The sequence below is a fragment of the Scylla paramamosain genome, chromosome 24 (genome assembly GCF_035594125.1).
Source record: "Scylla paramamosain isolate STU-SP2022 chromosome 24, ASM3559412v1, whole genome shotgun sequence".
NCBI classification, from domain to species: Eukaryota; Metazoa; Arthropoda; class Malacostraca; order Decapoda; family Portunidae; genus Scylla; species Scylla paramamosain.
The window spans coordinates 19,393,108-19,410,639 of NC_087174.1; the positions used below are offsets into that span (position 1 = coordinate 19,393,108).

Below are 17,532 nucleotides of genomic sequence, written 5' to 3' on the forward strand. Positions count from 1 at the left end.
TGGTGAGGAAGAAAAAAATTTAAAAGCATGAGATGGAATTTAATGAAGATGAAAAAGAATAAAATAAACGAGACAAAAAAAAATACGTCTGATACCACATTAATTAAAGCACACGGCTGTTCTTCGGACAATTCAAGGGAAAAATATACAACAATACAAAACAAAGAAATGGAAAGAAAGAAAAAAAAAAAGTTGAGGAAAAAAAGAGGCTAGCAGCGAGAGAGAACGAAAGGGGAAGAAAAAAAAAGTGTATCCGTGAGGAAAAAAAGATAGAAGCGAGAAAGAGAACAAAAGAAAGACGAAAAAAGAAGGAAGGAAGGATAAAATTAAATAAGATTAACTCAAAACTTTGCGAGGATATTATATGAAACCTCACCAAGAGATCTCACCCCCACGGAATTAAAACACGCAACACACACACACACACACACACACACACACACACACACACACACACACACACACACAAAGGTACATGGCAACGAAATCTAATATACTGAATTAACTAATGACACCCACGCTCAGGCCACGTTCGTGTTCGTGCTAACAGCGTGGCGTGAGTAGCATGACCCTTGTTACTCATCCAGACACGGCCTTGCGTCTCCTACACCGGCCTGGGAGTACTGTGTTGATACGAGAAAGGTACTGCCATTAGAAAGAGTCACACCTGTTATGATACAAAAGGTGAATATGAATAGAGAAAAAGTGTTGCGTAAGAAAATGTCACGCCAGGTAATAGCAGGAATGTAAAGAGGGGAAAAGAAAAAAGTAAATTTGTAGTAATGGAAAAAAAAAAATGTTAATAGAAAGAGTCACACCGTGAATATAAGGAAATAAAAAAAAGCATTATGAAAAAATGCCACTCCAAGTAATGCCAGGAATAAAAAATAGTGTCAAAGAAGAAAAAACATGTAGGAATAAAAAAGTATTGCTAATAGAAAAGTCACACCGTGTTATGATAAAGATGAATATGAAAGAGAGAGGAAAAATTATTGTACGAGAAAATGTCATGTCAGATAATAACATGCATAAAGATAGTGAACATGAAAAAAAAAATACAAAATGAAACAAAACACGTACTAAGGGAACACAAAAAAAGCACTTCTAATAGAAAAAGTCACAGTATGCTATGATACGAAGGGGAATATAAGTAAGAAAAAATCACCTATTTGAGAAAATGCTACGCTTATAAAACAGATCATACAATTACGATAAAAAGATGAATATCGAGGAAAAAATATTATACGAGAAAATGTCGCACCAGGTAACAGCAGGAACTAAAATTGTATCGAAGGAGAAAATACAAAAAAAAAAAAAAATGGACACGAACCGAAAATAAATATAATACAGTGTGAGGAGGAAAAAATACTGTGATGAGTGTATGTTGCCTGGTTAGGACAGGAATATAAATATGAATACGATGCAAAGAAAAAATATTGGATGAAAAAGTGAGATACCACGTGATGATATACAAATACTGAATTAAAGTGAAAAAAATATATATATACTGAAAGAAAAATACACACTTTTAAAGAAACATAAATACAGTGAAAGAAAGAAAAATATACACTGCTAGAACATCGCATAGAGAGACAAATGTAAGTAATACTGCTGTAGGAAATGAATATATACATATACACGAGTATACTGCCAATGTAGTGTTTGTTACCAGGTAATAACTAGAAATTTTAACTTGAATATTGTGTTTGAAAAATATATATCAGAGGAAAAAGTGCAGCGTCACACGATATGACGTAAATATGAAGTCAAAAAAAATATACATTAAAAATAGGAAAAGCGAAACAAGGAAGCGTGAAAAAAAAGTTACAAAAAGAGAAAAATAAAACTACAACATGTTAAAACAAAAAGGAAATGAAAAAAAATATGAAAGGCAAAAAATACAACGCGCCACACAAGCGTCGTGTTATGCCACTGCAGCCACTCAGGCGTCTGGTGTTGTGGTGTTATGGTGCTGGCCGCGTTTATGGCGCCACCGGCACGTGCAGCCCAACCTGGCATGTTACTGCACCACATTTAACCTTTACAAAAAAAATTCATTTCATCTATAGTAACTTTTTTTTTTTTCTAGTCATCCACACACACACACACACACACACACACACACACACACACACACTATATGTGAACATATAGTTGTGAAATATGGACTCGTTTACTGACTTTCTTTTTCAATGATGTGTTTTTTGCTAATATTGAGGAGGAGGAGGAGGAGGAGGAGGAGGAGGAGAAAGGAAGAACATGAATAAACAATTGGAAAAGAACCACCACCACCACCACCACCAACACAACATCGACCACATTTGAAACATTGATTCACAGCTGACAGTTGTTTGTACAGCTGGAAGAACGTGACAGATTAAACATCTAATGCATCATGCCTATATGAAGAAAGCTTTCCATGCAGTGACATAAACTAAAAGTGACTAATCAGAGTACAATTATAAAACTCAGGATAAAAAAAAAATAAGGAAGCTAAAAAATCCAACAAATTAACAAGAATCATAATAACAATGCATAGAGCAATAAAGTTATTAAATAAAATGAAATAAAATAGAAAAAAAATAAAAAAGAATAATCAAATACAAATTGCAATGAATAATATAATGTGAACAACAACAACAACAACAATAACAAGAACAGGCACACAACAAAAACAAATAAATAAATAAATAAAATAAGAGCCGAACAGGAAGGCCCCCCCCCCACTCACACCACTCCGCTCTTCACAATTTGCACAAACACAACCATGAAAGAAACAAATAGTCATTCCCATCCAATTATCCTTATTAATTCAACAACTAAACAACTATACACGCCTGAATCTGGATCATGCTCTCGTTGTTGCCTTTTTTTTTTTTTTATCGAATGCATTATTATATCATTTGCCCCGAGCGACAATAATTATCAAAAGCTATTATTACTTCAGTTCGTCATGTGAGTTTTACGTGTATCGCTCAAGTCATGAAAACCGCATGAAGTTATTAGAGCAATTATTGAATTAGTTGGACATGTGTTTATTGCGTTTGATGCTCAATTCAATGTTAAACTTATGAAGAGATTATATGTGTATTTTTTTTTCAAACAGTGTAACCTTGCAAATCATGCAGCGTATTTCGTATTTGTATGTCCTAGTAAATACTGTGCTAGTAAGAGAATTGCTACAACTTGTGCACTGACAGGACCGCACTTCTCTGCCGTGCTCACTCACAGAAATCCAACTCGGCTGTTGTTGCTTTGTAGCTGCGTGTCGTCGCGGTGAATGTTACTGATTGACTGGCTGATTGATTGATTAACTCACTGATTCATTGTTTAGTTCATGCAGTGACTGGTAGTAAAAATAATCTATAGATTAAACTGACCAGTCAAATAAATGACTAACTGACCGACTGATTGGATGATTGATTAACTGGGTGGCTGTTTGACCGATTACATGACTGACTGATTGAAAGGCATCAGACTCAAAAGAAAGAAGCAATAAAACACCGAAGTGAGATTGTGAAATGAAATTGTAGCAAAAGCAAGAAGAGTGAAACCCGGCCGTGTTTTCATTACATTCCCTGCTGCTGCCAGCGGTGCACGCTTACATCTTTAAGGCTGGCAAATCTAATCTTCTGAATGAAAGTTATGATGGACTGCGAGATGAAATACAGACGGTACAAATACGCAAGCGTGTGAGGGAGCAGGGAAAATTTAAGTTTGGGAGAGACGAGTACTGTGAAAGGAAAGGAGGAAAACTGCTCTGAGAAATCAGAGAGTATTGACGGAGTGAGTGAGTGGGTGACTGAATTATGGCCCCCAAAAAATCATAAAGCTCTTCACATTAAGTTTAAACGAGAAACATTATAAAACAGACAACTAATAGAAGGCAAAAAAGCAAACACCATTAAAATGCAACAAAAAGGTCAACAAAAAGTAGATGTGACTGCTGTTAGTTTAAGAGAGAGAGAGAGAGAGAGAAAAGAGAGAGAGAGAGAGAGAGAGAGAGAGAGAGAGAGAGAGAGAGAGAGAGAGAGAGAGATACATGACGTAATACACAAATACGTAAGAACAAAGAAAACTGAAAAAAAAAGAAATTGAAAAAAGAATAAACATTTATGAGAAAAATGAACACAGTAACAGATGTCCCGCTCTTCTTTCTCTAGACATCTTTTCCCACGTCTCTGAGTCGATGCTGTGGACAACTCTCGTGCACCACACCCAGGACCACATTCTGGAACATCGCTCTGCACCTCCACTACATTCAAAAGAATCTACAATTACATGAATTTCCAAACGTATTTATATGATTCTAGAGAAAGATTAACAAGATTTCTACATTATTAACAGATAAAACACTCATGAGAATCCGGCTATTAATTTTTTGTGGCCTTTTGAAATACTATCTGAGAATTTAGAAGACTGAAAGTGTTAAGCACGTCTGCTGTGTGTTTATATTTTCCTTTAAAACACATGGTTTACAATTCTGTGCCACAAAGACATCACTTAGGTATTAAGGGCAGGAACATCTCCAAATAGACGATTATATATTATGATGCGAGGGTAACATAAGGATTAACATACATCCGCCATTCCTTCATTTGTCAACTAGTGTCATACTCTATATAACTTCCACTTGTTTTTGATAAATTCATACATACAGATTTAACATAAATCTCTCAATTTAAAAATTCATCTTCATAAACGCCTAAGAACTTAATATGGTCCACTTTTTTTTTTTTTATATGAAAGAGGACCACTGGCCTAGAGCAACAAAATTTTTGAATAAAAAAGGGCTCACTTAATGCCAGTTCCCATAGAGATTCCAAATATAAATATTAAATAATGGAAGTTAAGCGTCTTGAAACCTCCATCATGAAAGAATTCAAATAAAAAAAAAAGATGAAATACAGAAACAGGTAGGGAGTTCCGGAGGCATACGGTTAGCAAGATCAGAAGAGCAGTTAGCATGAAAATGGCGGTAGAAGATAGCAAGAGATGCAACATTGCGGCGATGAGAAAGAGGCTGAAGACTGTCAGTTACAGGAGAGGAGTTGATGAGACGAAAAACTTTTCATTCCACCATGTTTAGAAGAGCGGTACGAGTGGAACCCCCTCCCCTGATATGTGAAGGATACTCCATACATGGACGGATAAGGCCCTTGTACAGAGGTAGCAACTGGGTGGGTGAGAAAAACTAGCGGGGACGACTCAGAATGCCTAACTTCATAGAAGCTGTTTTAGCTAGAGAGGAGATTTGAAGTTTCCAGTTTAGAATATAAGCAAAGGACACACCAAAGATGTTCAGTGTATAGGAGAGGGACATTTGAGTGACACTGAAGAAGAGTGGATTGTTGTTTGGAAGGTTGTGTCGAGTTGATAGATAGAGAAATTAAGTTTTTGAGGCATTGAACAATACAAAGTTTGCTCTGCCCCAATAGGAAATTTCAGAGAGATCAAAAGTCAGTAGTTCTGTGGCTTCCCTGCATGAACTGTTTTCTTGCTAAAGGGTCGAATGTCTACGAAAAGACGTAGAGAAGTACAGGATAGTATCATCAGCGTAGGAGTGGATAGAACAAGAGATTTGTTTGGTTTAGAAGATCATTAATGAATAATGGGAAGAGAGTGGGTTAGAGAACAGAACCCTGAGGAACACCACTGATAATAGATTTAGGAGAACAGTGACCGTCTACCACAGCAGCAATAAAACGGTTAGAAAGGAAACTTGAGATGAAGTTACAGATAGAAGGATAGAAGGCATAGGAAGGCAGTTTGGAAATCAAAGTTTTGTGCCAGACTCTATCAAAAACTTTTAATATGTCCAAGGCAACAATAAAAGTTTCACGAAAATCTCTAAAAGAGGATGACCAGAAAGTTAGGAGGATTACCAAAAGGTTACCATTAGAGCGGCCATTAGAGCGGCCTTGACAGAACCCCATACTGGCGATCAGATAGAAGGTTGTGAAGTGATAGATGCTTAAGAATCTTCCTGTTGAGGGTATATTCAAAAACTTTAAAAGAGAGGCAAGAAATTAAAGCAATAGGTCGGTATAGAGATTAGAACGGTTATTTATTTTATTTATTTATTTGTTTATTTTAATATTCATTTATTTGTTAACTGATTGTTTAACTGATTGATTTAACTATTTTCAGTAACTTTTGTTCTATTTTAATATATATAATTTTCTACTTCCCATATTTATTTTCTATCTATTTATTCATTTTCGTTTATTCATTTATATTTTTATTTGTATATTTTACGAATTTCATTCTATATATATATATATATATATATATATATATATATATATATATATATATATATATATATATATATATATATATATATATATATATATATATATATATATAATTTTTTTTTTTTTTTTTTTTTTTTTATTCATTTTTTTTTCCATTAAGGACAGACTTTTTGTTATCCTACAGGTTTTTGAATTTTTATTTTATGTAATGACTTATTTTTTTTTTACGTTTTCCTGTTCTTCTGTTTTCACTTAGCGTGCCGGGTCGCATTTTTCCTATGGCAGTATATGCGCTCCCCTGTGATGACGGCCGCCTGTAGCTCCGAAATTAGTCACTGGATATTCTCGGAAATGTTTTCATTGTGATTGCCACACAAAGATACCTTGACATATATGACTAAGCCTAACCCAACCTAAACCTAACCTAACCTAGCTCAAGCCTAAACTAGTCTAGCGTGTTGTAATTGCCAGGTCCTTGTAATGACGGGGTGCAGTAGTTAGTACGCTGCCTCCTCACTGCTTTCCCTTTTTGGGCTGCCGCTGCCGCTGCCGCTGGCCTCCAGCCTGCACACAGGCCATGATACAGTCTGCGACAACAGCTGCCTCATTGCATGGTCCCTTAATGCTCACACTGGTGGTCCGAGTGTCGCTGGGGGGCGGCACCGTCACCCTGACGGTGGGGTGTTCCTGTGCCAGCCTCTTCAGCGTTTCGCCTCGAGGACCCACCACGTGGCGCCGCATGTCGGGTGCCACCTCCACCTTTAGCACCGCTCTCTTTCTCTCCTGGCGCCGCTGCTCTGCCTCGCGCAGCTTCTCCTCTATTGCCTGCAGGTGGAGGGTGATTTGCAGCGCCACGGCGTCAGCCTGTGTCTTGGGTCCTTGGATGATTACTTCCCGGGACTCGAGGTCCTGCGGGAGTGGCACTGACACACGCACGGCGGGGTACTGCTGCTGCAGCTGACGGATCGTGTCTCCCCGCGTGCCGATGACGTGACGCCGTCTGTTTGGCGGCACCGGCACCGCCACCTCCACTGTGCTCTCCTGCCACGACAGACGCACTCGGTCACGGTCGTCCTGAGGGCATTTGTTGCCCCGGCGTGGCTTTTTGGGCTTGCGGGACACGCGCTGTGGCTCAGGCTCAGAGGGCTTGATGGCTTCCTGGAGGACTGTCTCATTCTTCTTCCGTCTTGGTTTCTTACACACCAACTGCCACTCGCCGCCATGGTCTTCCTCCTCGTGTCGCACTTTCTTCTTCTTCCTGCGTCGCCGACGTTTTGCAGCACAGCGCTCTGTCTGCCCCTCAGCCTTGCCTTGCTCCTCGGACGGTGAAGGCATCGCCTCAACACACTTTAAGGCCTCTGTCGCTGATGGCTTCAGAGGCTCTTCAATCAGAGCATAAATGCTCTCAATCAAGGATTCATCACACACCGCTTCACAGTCTAGGGACTCTTCAGGGGATTCATTGCCTTCCTTTGACGACGTCTGCACGTTAGGCGCAGAGACATACTCATCGTCAAAGGAGCTCTGGCCAGCCTCACGCACAGGATCTTCCAGCGCCACGCATTCTTCAGGCAAGCTCTGGGCCGACTCGCACTCAGGAGACTGTCCGCAAGTCACTTGCAGTGACTGGGCCGTCTCCGAGCCGCTGTCAGCCAGGCTGCCACTCTCCTCACACACATCGACTTTCTCTCCTTCATCCTGGCGTGGGTTCTCAACTACCACGTACTCCTCGGCCTCCTCGTCCTGCTGCTTCGCCTTGCTACAGCAGCAGCACAGCAGCTTCTTCAGCGCACGGAGGAATCGGGAGCCCTTCTTCATTTTCTTCTTAGTAGAGGTTTTCTCAATTTGTTCAGACATTTTGTGTGATTATGAAAAAGTTGTGCTTCATGCAAAAACCAGCAACAAGAACATTCAGTTTGATTTGGGCTGGTTGTGTCACCTTTTTATCCCACGATCGCCACCAGTCACAAGAGTGCACCAGTGTGTTCTCTCTTTCCCTCCTTTCACTCGTACACTCCTCGCCTGTTTCTGTTTTCACCTGTTGAGTCACTGTTCTGCCCACCATTAGTTAGTGCAACCTAGACAGTGTCTTCACTCCTTCATGACTCTGACTCATATATAATGCATCCCTGCTCCAGGGGAGATACCCGTGTAACAAACCGACAGAAAAATTACAGGCAAAGTTGAACTCATACACATATTCCTGCATGAAAAAAGGAAACAAAATTAAAGAGACTCACAAATATTACAAAGTCATCACATACACTAACCTGATGAACAAGACAATGCACAACATAACTGGTTAAGAGCAGAACATGATTGGTTAAGCTGCGGAGGATGGGAGGAAAGAGGGCGGCAGAATTGTGTTGATGGTGAGGTCGAGGACGACGGGTTGAGGTGATGGACACAGTCTTCTTGTGTGTAAAGCTAAATAATTATACTGAGGCTGGATTCCTGTTAACGGTTTGCCTGTTTTCCTTTTTTTTCTTCAAGGTGTGAAAATATTGATATAATCTAGTAATATTTGGGGACTAACGCTCAATACGGCCTTGAATTCTTGAAATTATTTTTTATCACACACACACACACACACACACACACACACACACACACGTAGTCATAATGAGAGAGCAAAGCGTTTCAGAATACCGGCCCAGTCTTACACATTATCCCCAGTCAGTCGTTTTTTTATCAACTCCTAACCAACATGCAATAAATTCAGACCATTAATTGTATTGCAGCCAGGAGCAGTAATCATAATGTTACTGAGGAGGCCACGAGCAGTAACCACAAGGGCTATCTAATCCAGTCCCCGTCTTACTGTTTGATCGAGCGAGTACGCTACAATATTAACCTCAGCTCGGGCGGTACAGAAAAGCAGGCCAGGAGTTCAGAGAAGTGGCTATTATTGGTTCTCCAGGAAATTATACTTGAGGATAATACAAATTTATGCCCACCATTAAAATCTCTCTTTACGGCCACCACTGCGTGTATAGCTTCTTTACACTTTTCAAGAACATATCTCAAGGTACAACAAGGAAGTAGTTTCCCACTCAATATTCATAATCATTAGTCCTAAAATCACGGAAAATCATACACTTCCAAGTCTCGGGTGTTTCATGAACTAGTGAGGACACAGCTGACTTAAACAGAGAACTGCAAAGTGTTAGTCTAATTAGGAGGATTCACTGGAGCGACTTTACTCGAAATTCTGCACCAAGTCGTCAGTAAAGGACACGAATCTGCCTAATGTGCAATACTCAGAGGTACTACTCCGGAGTGTAATGCTTAATGTCAAAGGCTGTACAGAACTCAAAGCACCAACTTCGTACTCATTAAACATTATGAAATTAGCAGGATTTCAGATTTAATAGAATATCTTGAGGGGAAGGGTGAGTGGGGGAGGAACCGCCGCTTATATTATCCTTTGGACTGCATAGTGTGGCTTATCACAAACACCCTTGCAATGAAGAACAAACCTTCTGCTGTTAGTTATTTCTTTGTTAATTATTTTATTAAAAAAAAGTATGTTTTTTTTTTTTTTCCATAGCACCTGGAAGCGCACTGGCTCGAATACTTTCTAGACCCTTAGAACCAAATGCATGTTTCTGAATTACCAGGTATTACGAACGAGTTAATGAACTGGAACCATAACTATACCAATCTACGTTTAGAGGGAACATAATACCCCAAACAGTGAAGCACAGAATTAAGTCATGATATAACGTGCAGGAAACACACAACACACTCGCTCAAAGAAAGTTAAACGAAGATTAAAGACATTAAGATTACATAGGTTAAATAATTTATGTTGATGTAAATAGAAACATAAAAAATAAGGCTAGCTGCAGAAAGCCCTCAGGCCTACACGAGGCAGTCCCTGCGTGAAAGTCGTAACACAAAGTACAGCAAACTCACCCAGAGAAAGAGTTAACCAAGGAAGAAAGAAGTTAAGACTACACCGGTAGAGTAAAGCGTGTTAGTCAACGTAACACCTCCAAACACCGAGACGCAGGATGAAATCGTAACACAAAGTACAACACACACACACACACACACACACACACACACACACACCCCGAATCACCCACACAGGCAAACACTGGGGCCAGCAAACAGCCTCGTGCTCGCCTAACCTAAAACCCGAGGCATCAGCCCAACGAGCCACACCAGCCCTCGGTCCACCTGCATAAGGCCAACTTTATGACGTGCCACTCACAACGCACTCACGCTGCATTTTTCATATATAACACGCAAGCACCGGGGCGGCCATGAAGCACCTCTATGGCACAGTTCCCGAGCGGGGCCGGTGCGGGATCATATTTCAGAATTTAGAGAGGGCGGCTCCAGCGGGGCAGTTTGTGCTAATACGCTCGTGTCTGGCGCTCTGCGGGTCCTGCATAAACATTGATGAATGATACCACTAGTGACACCAGTCCCCTGTGTGTGTGTGTGTGTGTGTGTGTGTGCATGAGAGAGAGAGAGAGAGAGAGAGAGAGAGAGAGAGAGAGAGAGAGAGAGAGAGAGAGAGAGAGAGAGAGAGAGAGAGAGAGAGAGAGAGAGAGAGAGAGAGAGCGAGAGATGCAGATAGAGAGAGAGAGAGAGAGAGAGAGAGAGAGAGAGAGAGAGAGATAGAGAGATAGAGGAGAGAGAGAGAGAGAGAGAGAGAGAGAGAGAGAGAGAGAGAGAGAGAGAGAGAGAGAGAGAGAGAGAGAGAGAGAAAGCGAGAGAGCAAGAGAACGAGAGAGAGAGAGAGAGAGAGAGAGAGAGAGAGAGGAGAGAGAGAGAGAGAGAGAGAGAGAGAGAGAGAGAGAGAGTAAAATGTATCTTTCCACGCCAGGGCACATGCATGACAGCAGTGACGAAGGATAATGAGTAAAGCGCATTACTTCGCTGTATAATTTGATTTCGATGTAAATGACTACGGTATGCAGACGTAATATAGCAATAGGTGGCGTGATAATTAGAGCAGACAGGCGAGGCGCGCGCGCGCACGCGCGCACACACACACACACACACACACACACACACACACACACACACACACACACACACACACACACAGGACAAAAGCAGCAGTGTGAGTGCATTAGCAAAGTTACAATCCGTAGAGAACATATTATAATTTTAAACTCTAGCATACTCTGGCCAGAATTAATACTCTTAATTCACTTCAGGTCAGCGAGTCTCAGCTAATGCACTATTTACCTGGAATGTTGTTATTTACTTATTTAAACTGTTTGGTCATGACTTTGTCCTCAATAAATAACAAGGCGGCAAAAGGACGTTTGTTTAATCTATCACTATTGATTTATACTCTTTCCTCTCGTTTTTTTTTTCTTCTTTTTTCCTCTCTCCTTGGGTGTCAGTCTTATGCCGAACAACACGAGGCGTGTCAAATATGTGCATCTCTAACTAAACATGTACACCTTCCTTGCAAGCTGCCAGTCACTATCAGTTTCTTTACGTGTACATATGTGACTTCCCTTTGACTTGTCCCTTCCTACACTGAAGGTAACAGTCTTTTACAGCTTGTCTTATAAAGGCAGTGGCACGTGTAGACTTATTGGGTTTTTGCTTACTTTCTTTTGGGCATCTTTACACACAACCATTCACTCCTACACATACGCGCACAAGAGAGACATCAATTCTATCAGCTCTTTTACTCGTACACTAACAGATTTGCAGTTTGTTTGACACAGAGATTACTGCATGTATACCCACTGGCTTTCTGCTAACGTTCATTTGGGCACCTTTAGGCCGCTTTCACACCAAGGTGGCACATCGCACGTGGCAAGTGGCAGGTGGCAAGTGGCAAGTGACGAGTGGCACGGTGATTTCAGACCAAAGGGGTGGCAGTCCACAGTGCACAAGATGGCATCATCGGATCAGGAGGTTATTGTTGCTTTGATTGGTGCTGTAGTCGCCCGCAGAAGAAGAAAAAAAAAAAGTCTCTGCTATGCAGTTCCATGCCTTGTCCTGTTCATCCTTGGAGATGTACTTAGGTCATGTTGTGTCATACAAACATTTGTATTTCTTCACAGCTTCTACAAATTTTATGTTAAATAGTTCGTTGTCTGGAAGAGGCATACTCGTAGTTGTGCACGAGAGCAAGCACAAAAGACAACTGACAACAAAAAAGACAACGGTTTCCTACAAGGCTGCGTGTCCCTCTCATTAGACAGTGTTGTCACATGTGCTGGGGCAAATCTCTTGAAAACTAATCAACATGTGCCATACATCAAAAAGTTTTCATTTTATTGTATATTTTGTTATTAAAATTTAAAAAAAAATGTAATACTACATCGTCTAATAATAGGTTTGGAAATGAAAGTTCCATTAGAATTTGGCATCACAGCCCGGGGTGGCAAATCGCACACTTAAAAAAAAACGGACATGTTCAATGTCGGAGTGGCATTCAAAGAAAGCACGTGGCACATACGACGAGTCACGCCACCTCGGTGAGGAAGGTTTCATAGATTTCCTCATGTTCGTTTTCAAGTGGTGTGCTACGTGCCTTGACACGTGCGACGTGCCACCTTGGTGTGAAAACGGCCTTACACGTAGCTATTCACTCCTATACACACGCGCTCACACAAAGGAGGCGTCAATTCTGTCACCTCCATTACGTTCGCTGCCTGTGAGCTGCGCCGCAGGTAAATCTAGAGGTAGTAAAGGCAAAAATTTCCGAAATCACTTAAAGAAATTGCACGGTGGGTGGCTCACTGCTCCCTTAATTACGATGATGGAGGGCGAGGCCGCGCGGCGCACACACACACACACACACACACACACACACACGAGACAGAGTGAGGACAGACGGATCAAAAGAAGAGAAAGGCAAATAATAACATAAGATAACAAAGAATAAACAGCAACTGATCATTAATTCACTTGGACAGATCTCACACACACACACACACACACACACACACACACACACACACGCCGATAACCGATAGAGCAGGACACAAGACAAACACGCAGCAAGCCGGTATTCTATTCTTCCTGCACCACTACCTCCTGTGTCGTCGTCCCATCCTAAGTAACCTAATCATGCCTTCCTTTTGATCCTCCATCCTCTCCTCGTCTCTTGTGTCTCCTATCCGCCCCCGGCATCTCGCGTCTCTCCACAGGCTTCTACTTTACTTCATTTCGAGGCCTCCTTCACGAAAAGAAAGCAGTAACGAGTGATGGCTTGTGTGTGTGTGTGTGTGTGTGTGTGTGTGTGTGTGTGTGTGTGTGTGTGTGTGTGTGTGTGTGTGTGTGTGTGCGTGTGTGTGTGTGTGTGTGTGTGTGTGTGTGTGTGTGTGTGTGTGTGTGTGTATCTTTCTGTCTGTTTCTTTCTGTCTGTCTGTCTCTGTGCTCTCTCTCTCTCTCTCTCTCTCTCTCTCTCTCTCTCTCTCTCTCTCTCTCTCTCTCTCTCTCTCTCTCTCTCTCTCTCTCTCTCTCTCTCTCTCTCTCTCTCTCTCTCTCTCTCTCTCTCTCTCTCTCTCTCTCTCTCTCTCTCTCTCTCTCTCTCTCTCTCTCTCTCTCTCTCTCTCTCTCTCTCTCTCTCTCTCTCTCTCTCTCTCTCTCTCTAACTTAATAAAAACTACAGCTTATCACAAACAACCTCATAAGACAAAAATTCCACTACTTGCTTTTCATTTGTGTTCCTTTGTGTCCTCCAGGTGTTTCAGTTAATCCGACAAACAAAAAAATTAACACGAGAAAAAACGCAGAGCGGCCTCTACCTGCCCGGTCTTTCCCAGCCTGCCCCTCTCGATCAATATCCAGCGAATCACATAAAGTAACAAACGATAAATATCTAAATCTTTAACCCGACGGGGACAGAAGGGGAGGGGAGAGTGATAGTGACGCAGGGGATGAAGGGGAGGCCAAGGGTGCAGGGAGATGTACCGATAAGGGTGAAAAGGGTGAGAGGAAAGCCAGTATTGAAGATTTGCACTTTAATCACTCTCATAAAGCCAAAGAGATGAGTTGTAGCGTTTTTGTGGATGTTTTTGTTTTTTCCTGTTAGTGATGGAGATTCATGAACATAATAAAGATATGAAATGAAAATAAGACAAATAAAAATGAAAAAAAAGTAATAGATACGACATAAAAATGGAAAAAAAAAACAAAGATATGAGATGATAAATCAAATAATGAAAGCTGCATGAAGCCATCAGATCTACACGTCGGACATACATACCTATTTCCATCTGTCTATTATAATAATTACCTATTTTCATCTGTCTTTACTAATAATTACCTATTTCCATCTGTCTTTCCTAATGATTAATAAGAATGACCTTTCAATTTTTTCTAATCACATTCTACCTTACATATCTCTACCCGATCACTAAAAACTATTACTAGAATCCTTAAAATAAGGACATAAGAAAATAAGAGAAGCTGCAAGAAGCCATCAAGTCAGCACGTGGCAGTCCCTGTATAAAAACACACCAACCTGTTTCCACTTATCATCTCATCCATACATTAATCTAACCTTGTAATATTTCTCCTCATCTAAAAAAAAAAAAAAAAAAAAAAAAAAAAAAAAATTATCTTACACATTTCAATACCTGACTACTGTTAAACAACTACAATCATACAAACATCCATCGCAACAACAATACCTTTCACTAGAGCTTGTTAAAAATAGTGGGGGGGAAGACGCCAAAACGTTTGAGAATACAGATGAAGGGGAAGGGCGATGTGGGATAAAGTGCAGCGGTGTTTTTCAGGTGTGTCTATCTCTCCCTCTCAGGTGTAGCCGCCGCCATGACCCTACAGCACGCCGCTCACCTGCTGTCTCTCGCCCTCCTCCTCACCTGCCCTGGTAAGTCAACACTGCAGTCGTGTGTGTGTGTGTGTGTGTGTGTGTGTGTGTGTGTGTGTGTGTGTGTGTGTGTGTGTGTGTGTGTGTGTGTGTTTATGTGTGTCTGCGTGTGTTTATGTGTGTGTGTGTGTGTGTGTGTGTGTGTGTGTGTGTGTGGTGAGAGAGAGAGAGAGAGAGAGAGAGAGAGAGAGAGAGAGAGAGTAAATTCTCTCTCTCTCTCTCTCTCTCTCTCTCTCTCTCTCTCTCTCTCTCTCTCTCTCTCTCTCTCTCTCTCTCTTTCTCTCTCTCTCTCTCTCTCTCTCACAGTGTGTGTGTGTGTGTGTGTGTGTGTGTGTGTGTGTGTGTGTGTGTGTGTGTGTGTGTGTGTGTGTGTGTGTGTGTGTGTGTGTGTGTGTGTGTGTGTGTGTGTGTGTGTGTGTGTGTGTGTGTGTGTGTGTGTGTGTGTGTGTGTGTGTGTGTGTGTGTGTGTGTGTGTGTGTGTGTGTGTGTGTGTGTGTGTGTGTGTGTGTGTGTGTGTCCGTCCCGGCTGGGCCCATCTCCATGATTGTTTTATTCATAGGCTCACAGACGGTTCCAGAAGGGAGATATTTACTCCTCAAACAGGTGGAAGAGACGACAGGGCGGGGATGTGGAGTGTGGAGGGGCGGTAGGAGCAGGCAGCCAGTGGTAGTGGATGAAGGAAATCTGTACGGTGGAGGGAGGCTAAGGAGGGATGTAGTGGCGGAGTAAGGGAGAGAGTTGAAAGGGATCTGATGGAAGAGGAGGAGGACGAGTAGGAACAGGAGAGGTAAAGGAGGAGTGACAGTGAAGGAGAGAAGGTTGGAGGAGAGGATTGGAGGAAGGAGGAGGTGGGTAGGGGAGCACGGGGGATGAAAGGCAGGACATAATTAAGGTACGCAGGAAAATATAAAGTGTGGAGGCAGAAAAATGGTGAAAAAAAAACAAGATGACAAACAAGATCTCGGTGCTTTGGTCTTTTATGGTCTTACTTTCATAAATGTTTAGGACTTATCTGGTGCGTTTCATTTATAATCTAAAGTAGGTCTCTCTCTCTCTCTCTCTCTCTCTCTCTCTCTCTCTCTCTCTCTCTCTCTCTCTCTCTCTCTCTCTCTCTCTCTCTCTCTCTCTCTCTCTCTCTCTCTCTCCACACACACACACACACACACACACACACACACACACATATTCATGCCAATATTGTTTTCAACGTTCAACTTCCTTATACGTTCAACTTTCTTATACGTTTTTTTTTTTCTCTTTTCATTTTTTTTCATAATTTTCCCTTTCCTTTTATTTCACTTCCATAGAAAAAAATTAAACTGACTAGATACTTAAATGACAGAATCCTATCGCCTTCGTTTTTTTCCTTTATTTTCTTCTTTTTCAACCCTTCCTTCCTTCTTTATTTACTTTCCTCCTGACCTTTATCGTTTAATTTATCCCTCCGGTCCAGACTCCTTTTCTCCTTTCTTCTCTCCCTCCTTCCCTCCCTCTCTCTCTCCTTCCCTCCCTCCCTCTACTTCACGAGCCAATTAAAGACAGCATTTCCTTCAATTGTCTCCAAGTCTTCTGCATTTTCTCCCTTCGTATTCTTTTTTTTTTTTTTACTTTTACTTCAAGAGAAATGAGACGAAGAGCTACGAAGGAGAGGGAGAGGGAGAGAGAATAGGAGAGGAACGATGGAAAGAGAGAAATATTTAAGAGAATGTAATTACAACAATAGCCAGTAAAGTTGAAGGTCAGAAAAAGGAGAAGAAAACGGAGAAATAAGAGGACAGAGAAAAGTGAAATGCAGAGGAGGAAAGAGAGAATGAGTAAAATTAGTGAAACTCTCTCTCTCTCTCTCTCTCTCTCTCTCTCTCTCTCTCTCTCTCTCTCTCTCTCTCTCTCTCTCTCTCTCTCTCTCTCTCTCTCTTCCTCTCCCTTTCTCGGCATCTTCTCCCTCTCTCGGCATCTTCTTGTCCTCTATGTTCTTAGCTCGTCTTTCTACTCCTCCTTTCTTTTCCGTATGTTCTGTTCCTTGTCTCCCCTTAATCCCTTCCTTTTTCTTCACTTTCTTCCTCCTCCTCCTCCTCCTCCTCCTCCTCCTCCTCCTCTTCTTTCCATTTCGTTCATTGTCTATTCTTCTTTCTTTTTCTTCTCCTCTCGGTTTCCGAAACGAACGCTCTTGTTTGACGAACCTCTTAGACTTCTACGATATTATGAACCAGTACGACGAAAGTAAAGAGGTAGATATAATATATCTTGTTTTTACAAAAGGCCTTCGACAAATTCATCCACAAACGTTTACTGATTAAACTAAAATCACACGGTATCCAAGGCAATTTCTAAGATGGATAGAAAACTGACTAAACAACCGTAAACAAAGAGTGGTAATAAATGGAAAAAGCATCCAAGTGGACTAGCGTAACCAACGGACCACCATAGCGATCAGTCTTAGGACCTGTT

General features: G+C 41.4%; 1 protein-coding gene and 1 long non-coding RNA gene across 4 annotated transcripts in view; one reads left to right on the plus strand and one right to left on the minus strand.

Annotated features, from left to right (window-relative positions):
• LOC135112847 (uncharacterized) overlaps positions 1–17,532 on the minus strand; it is a 233,143-nt gene that overhangs the window by 173,214 nt on the left and 42,397 nt on the right. The window lies entirely within an intron of this gene.
• The window catches only part of LOC135112846 (zwei Ig domain protein zig-8-like), a 96,654-nt gene that overhangs the window by 40,954 nt on the left and 38,168 nt on the right, over positions 1–17,532 (plus strand). The window contains exon 2 of the mRNA XM_064027727.1: positions 15,013–15,084. Coding sequence (XP_063883797.1) covers positions 15,027–15,084 — 58 coding nt within the window. The 5' untranslated portion in view covers positions 15,013–15,026. The remainder of the gene's footprint in view (positions 1–15,012; positions 15,085–17,532) is intronic.